The sequence below is a fragment of the Aplidium turbinatum genome, chromosome 13, assembly GCF_918807975.1.
Source record: "Aplidium turbinatum chromosome 13, kaAplTurb1.1, whole genome shotgun sequence".
NCBI lineage: Eukaryota > Metazoa > Chordata > Ascidiacea > Aplousobranchia > Polyclinidae > Aplidium > Aplidium turbinatum.
In genome coordinates this window covers 22,893,271-22,900,031 of record NC_137484.1, presented here as the reverse complement: position 1 = coordinate 22,900,031, position 6,761 = coordinate 22,893,271, and the positions used below count along the sequence as shown (strand labels likewise).

Sequence of the window (6,761 nt, the reverse complement as noted above, 5' to 3'; positions counted from 1 at the left end):
ATGGGTAATCTGACAATGCTGTTCGTACTTTGCCATGCTTTAACGCTGCTTGCGACATCACAAGCTGAAACAACTGGTAAGTTTTTTACTTATAAAAATAAGGGTTGAATTTGAGATAGATTAGACAAGCTTACGATGTAATCGCCTTTTACCTTTTCCAGAACTTTGCCATGTTGGCATGAATTGTTTTCGCTGTGATGATTAGAAATAAAACAATGGAACAGACTTACAAGTAGGCCTACCCTATATCGCAAAGATGAGCAAGATCACTAATTTTGGTGATCTTTAAGATCAAGATCACTTTCAAGTTCACTTTTTGTGCACTTGAAAAAATGAAGTTTTTGGTCAATGATGTTGCAAAAAAAATTTTACTCTAAGCAACCTGATTACAGGTAGTTAAGTAGTTGCCACACTGTTGCTTTTAACTACTCAATCGCTGACGTAACAACTGCAATAGTTAGTGACTGTTGCTATTAGTCTTACTCTTATCAATAGTTTGCATAGAATCGCAAAGTCACACCCAAGGGTGAGGGTAGTTACAATAGGCTACTGAAAAAATCACAAAATTTGCAATTAATTTTATGCTATTTAATTGAAAAAAAAAACTTCGAGCTGCGATTATTCTTCAACAAGTTTTGTTTTGTTCATATGGGAAACTTTTATTTGTGCTACTAAGTATTCAGAATTTTCAGTTGATTTTACAGTATAAATGTTTATTGCACCATTTATCCATCTGGCAACCTTGATACTGTAGTGTTGTCTTGTCTGCACTATTAACACGTTCAGAGGTGTGCGGTCAGATACAGGGTCAGATAAACCGCTCAAAACAAAAATACAAAAGCTATGCAAGAAAAAGCAGCATATGTTTTCAAATTTAAGATATTTGTTTATACTCAGACCTTAAACAAATATTGGTCTAGTTAATTTACTGTAATAAACCGCTTTACATGACCAAAGTCGGCTATAGAATCCATTTTTTTAGCACCGCCATTCTAAACTGACCACATGACCGAAAAGATGAGAGGCCAAAAGTTGCCACAGCGATACAAAAATAAGTAAACTTGCAGACTGAGAAGATGATCAGAGTCAAATGAATTTCAGATTGTCAATTTCCGAAAAGATGGGAATGCCGTAGCACGTGCCAGAGTACATGCGACAGTCTTGAACCGATAAGCGCTGATAGTAGTCATAGCACATGCGGCTGCTACTGTCCTAATGATTCAGTTTTACATGAAGACAAATGCATTCAGCTCCGCAAATGCCCAGTAGGTAAGAAAATAACATTTTTTGACACAATATTTTTCTGAGTAAAAGGTTTGGTTTTGAATCTTTATCATAGAAAAAAAATCATCGAACTGACAAAGCCTTGATAGGATATTTCTGGTAGTTTTTCATATTTGTAAAGGCTTTGACGCAAGGCCGTTTACCGAGATTGACAAAGTGAAGTTTCCGATTGTTGAAGTTTGTTGCCGGAGAATTATTCCATCCACTTGATGAGCAGTCCTGAAATGCGTTGCTCAACCTCCCACCCTGAGAGCCGAACCAGCGACGCTTGATCTTGAGTTGAACGCGTAACCACTGAGCTATCGGCTTTGTGGCCAAAGAACAAAGAGTCATTGAGAAAGCCAAAGTATAAGCCAACCCTTTTCAACTAAACCTGAAACTTAGATATTATTTCGATTATACTTTTAGTTGAAAATATTCCATTTGTAAAAACAATTGTAGGTAGTGAAGATGTTTGAGAGGATATTTTGAGCTAGGTACCATTGTGATCTCCTGGCCAAGTAACCAGGGCCGGATTTAGCCTAAGTGCTGGCCTAGGCAGATGGGAAAAGTGCTGCCCCAAAAAAATTTTGCGATGGTGATTTTCGATTTTTCGATAAGATTACAACACAGGCACTTGTTCTCATTAGTCCTCAATGCCGCCATTTTTATAAAACTTCATAAAACTAAAGTTCTTTCGTATAGCCTACTAGTCTTACTTTTTGGCTTGTTTACATACTTTAAGCATCAAAGCAAGTAGCCTACACAAAATAGCCTGCAACTTTTCCATCAACCTTACATTGACTAAAAACATTTTTTCTAGGCTCCTTCAAATTTACTAACAGTGAAACAAACAGAACAAAGATTAATAAAAATTGCACAGACAAAGCCTAGTCCTCCATACTAAGCGAGACAGATAACTAAAAGAAGCGCTAAGCAGCACATATTGTTGAAAACCAATCAAGCGTGAAGTACTCTAGAGGCGATGACTTGCCATACATGACTTGCCGCACTGTTTATAAATGTGTGATGTGATAACATATTTATTAATTGCTATATATCTGAATATATCTGTTGTGAATTATTATATTCACGTGCAGTATTATCAATGTAATATATTTGCATATTTTGCCGCCCCCAATAATTTGCCGCCCTAGGCAACTGCCTACTGGTAAATCCGGCCCTGCAAGTAACAACATAGCCTACCGGTAATAAGAAACTTTTAAAAAAATAGCCTACGTGGTGTTTTTTTTCTGAATTTCTGGCCGCCCAAAAAAGGTTCTGGGTCGATAAAATCATTTGAGACCCCGAGCCAAAAGTACTGGACCCCTCGTCAATGCCACTAAAGTAGATCCACTTCAGCAACGATTTTTTCTCAAACATACTCTTTTTGTTTAGGCTACACCCTGTTATTATCGTCGAATGTAGGTCGTATATTATTCCACAGCCGTTCCAACACGATTAATCTTGAATTGGCTGCTCTTGACAGTATAAGGCCTAGCGAATGATTTGCAACAAAAAACAAAGAAAACCTGATCACACCACATCAGTATGGATTTAGACCACAATATTCCACTTCGTTAGCTGTGTCAAACGTTTGTGATAACATCTTAACTAACCTAGATAATAAAGATACAACTTGCTCTGTATTTCTTGATTTAGCTAAAGCCTTCGACACAGTTGATCACACTATTCTCATACAGAAACTGCAAACATACGGTTTTCGGGGCCTTCCATTACAATTGTTAAAAAGCTATATCAGCAATCGTCTACAGCACACGGTCGTCAATGGAATCTCTTCAAACTCAAGACAGGTTACCTGCGGTGTGCCCCAAGGATCGACATTGGGACCCCTTCTTTTCTTACTGTATATAAATGACTTACCAAATTCAACAAACATGAATGTTAAACTATTTGCTGACGACACCAATCTTACGATGAGCGACAAATGTGAAATAAATTTGCAGAACAATGTGAATGCCGAAATGCAAAAAGTTTACAACTGGTTGAAGCTTAATAGATTATCATTAAATTTCTCAAAAACTGAATACATGCTAATAACAAATAAAAAACACATAAAAAATTTTAACATTAACATTGGTAACACAAGCATTCAACAAAAAGATCAAATAAAATACCTTGGCGTTTACATAGATAACAAATTAACATGGAAATATCACATAGATAAAATTTGCGGAAAAGTAGCAAAAGGTTCATGGGCGTTGCTTAAACTCAGAAATTATGTCAACACAGACACTTTAAAAGATGTGTATCACGCTTTGATTTACTGTCATTTGCAATATTGTATTTCAAGCTGGGGAAAGGCCTGTGACAGTGCACTGGATCCATTAATAAAATTACAAAAAAAGGTTATAAGAATAATTACGAAACAAAATTACTATGCTCACACTAATTTTTTATTTTTCAAAATGAACATCTTGAAACTAAAAGACATACATAACATTGAAATAAAAAAACATATGTACAAAGTTCACATGAATGAGTATCCGTCTACGTATTGTGATTTATTTACAAATGCTTCATCTATTCATCAGCATAACACAAGATATCAAACAGGCAACAATTATTTTATAAACAGATCAAACACAGAATTTGGCAAGAAGTCCATGCAGGTGTTGGGACCAATGCTCTGGTCAGAGGTTCCAAGCAGGCTAAAAAACTTATCATTTCATTGTTTCAAAAAAGAGATCAAAACGTTAATTTTACAAAGCTACAGTGCATCGTAAGTGATATGTTATGGAAACCAACTTGTCAGTTGCTTCGGAAACTTTATTATTCTCTGCTTGCTTCATGGAATTTTGTGTTTTGGCCTACGTTATCATCAATATGTTTTTTTTTTTTTTTTTTTTTTTTGTGCGTATGCTGTTGTTGAAGCGCGGGAACGTTTCAATTATTATTTTTCTCTTGTATGCTTATTTTAAATGGCAAAATCGTAATTTCCGTAGGGTGGCAATTGACTAGTAGACCGTATGGTCGTCTCGTTGTCTCACTGTCGGTATGGGAACTTGTGTAACTTTTGTACTGGGTATATTGCATATTTCAAACATGTACCTATGTTCCTGTTACTGACAAATAAAACATTGATTGATTGATTGATTGATTGCAAGCCTACCACATACCCACTACCAGTAGCGTAGACAGGGGGGGTCAAAGAGGTTTTTTTGGAACCGAGATAATTTTAAGGGCCCGTAAAGTTTCGAAGAGGCATGGTAACTTAAAGAAACCCCCACGTATTCTTTAGATATAGTGCGTTTTACTTAGAAGTGTATTGCTTTTGGGTTTTGACCCAGCTTTGTAGCAGAATATCTACCGTATAAGTTTATTGACCTCTATTAAAATGCCTGTTTTAGTGATGTTTTCGCTGCTGAGTAGAGAAGTGTTGCCAGATGGAAAATTTCAAAACATACCCTCTATTTATTCCAAGGGTGCGGTTTGAAGGTGTCCGAAGCAAAAAAACACAAACAACAATTGGACATCTCCAAATTTCTGAACAGAACCAAGAAAGTTCTTCATTGTTGGTGGAATATTACGGCCAAGCCTCCATATCAAGTTAACTTAGAGTTTCTTGAGTTCAACATTATAAAAGGAATAGATGTCGTAGAGGTAAGGCACTGTGAATGGCATGATTCAGGCCCAGCAACCGAGATATCAGAATGAAGTTTTCGTTTCTTGTTGAAATATTTGTAACCAGAAAATGATTTCTGTACGCTATGTGCCTAACCCATCCTATCTATGTGCAATGTGCATTCTTGTTTCAATTATCTGCCATGCGTCCGCTAAGTGCTATACTTTCATCCGCTACGTGCCGCTAATTGAAGAATTGTTTTGTTTTTATTTGAGTTATAACAGGAGTGGAAATCGAACCCACATCATCGAAATTGTATCCTCTAGCCTTAACCCACTATACTACGTTGACTACGGCAGAACGTTCACTGATTTCACTTTCTATCAGAAATATTTGCGTTTTTTCTGATTGCTCTATAAACATCAGTGATGTCATATGTCACGCATGATTGCGTAACGGCTTTGGCACAGAAGAATACGTTAAAGTGCTTACCTTGGCCAGCAGCCAATCATATTAACTTAGAATTTGATTTTGGCAAAGAGTGAATTTGTAGTTTAAAATGATTAAATTTTTCGGACTCAGATTAGACTGGAGTCTGGTCTCATGGAGTAGGAGTGGAGTCTCAAAAATTACACTGCTGTGTTGTGACAAGTAACATTGCTTTTTTGCTTTGATGGTCGAAAATAAAACATGAAACTAAACTGAAAATGTAGCCTATGCTTTGTTTATGTTGTAGGCTAGTGGCTACATTGCTGTTTAAACTTTATTTTGTTATGTTTTTGGATGCAGCTTGATGACGGAACAAATAATTTTCTAAATCTCACTGGCGTCGAAGCAGCGGGAAAGTCTTATGTTTCAAAAAACAGCTATTTTTTCATAAGACTTATTGCAACGGCCAACCAAAAAGGAAGAAAACTTCACGCTTTTTATCAAGGTAAAATACATCAGACTACCAATGCAGGCTATTGCAAGCTGAAATAAAAACAGTATGAGATACGGTATTGCAAAATATTTTGTAGATATAATAGAACCTAATATATTGCAGGGACGGCTAGCTCACAAATACTTAGTATTTCTACACTTTTTGCATACGCTGAACTTAAAATTGATTAATTTAATGTGAAATGAATGAATGAATGATGCTATACTTTTTCTGTAAAATATTTAAAAAAATATGGCAACACCATTTGTCATTTAAAGTTGCCAGATAAACACTTTACACATTTTTCACGAAAAAACGATCTGTCTTAGAGCAAAATAAACAAAAATTCTTCTAACAAAGAAAACCTACAATGTTAAAAAAATCATATTGGAAAAAATTGCAGTTATTTTTGATCTATTGCAGATCCATACCATGATAGCAATGTTACCAGATAAAAATTTTTGTCCCCAATTTTAGGTATTTTAAGGAAATGTCAAGTTCATATAAACAAAAAACATTTCAATTGAGAAAAAATTAGAATTTTGAGAAATAAAAACAGGGGAAAAGCTCTAGACTTGGAATTTGTTTGCTGGTGTGCCAACTACTGATGTTTGACAAAGTTGTAAACAAACTCCATCAAGAAACTAAAGACTTCTTTTTTTGAGATGACCGTGATGTTGACGATAAAATTCAACGTTTTAACGCAATGTTTTATGACGCTTGCAACGCCAAAGCGTCTATGGAATGAATTTACAACTGGTGACTGAGGAGTTTTCAAATCTGTTGCGGTAATTTTTTGTTTGCATTTGGCAACACTAATATAAAAGACTTTCAAGGTCATTGAGAACAAAAATTTAGAAGTTTGAACAGTTTTGAGGTTCCAGAAAGGCAGAACAGAAAGTAAATTCACACTGAAAGCTTGCTAAAACCACCGGAATTTGAATGGGCAAAGACCTTTTTTCAGAAATCATTTACACAATTATCGTAGGC

At 35.6% G+C, this 6,761-nt stretch overlaps 1 protein-coding gene across 1 annotated transcript in view; it reads left to right on the top strand.

The window, feature by feature from the left end:
- LOC145781754 (uncharacterized) overlaps positions 1–6,761 on the top strand; it is a 31,230-nt gene continuing 24,469 nt past the window's right edge. Inside the window, exon 1 of the mRNA XM_082593425.1 lies at positions 1–76. Within this exon, the coding sequence (XP_082449551.1) occupies positions 1–76 (76 nt within the window). The remainder of the gene's footprint in view (positions 77–6,761) is intronic.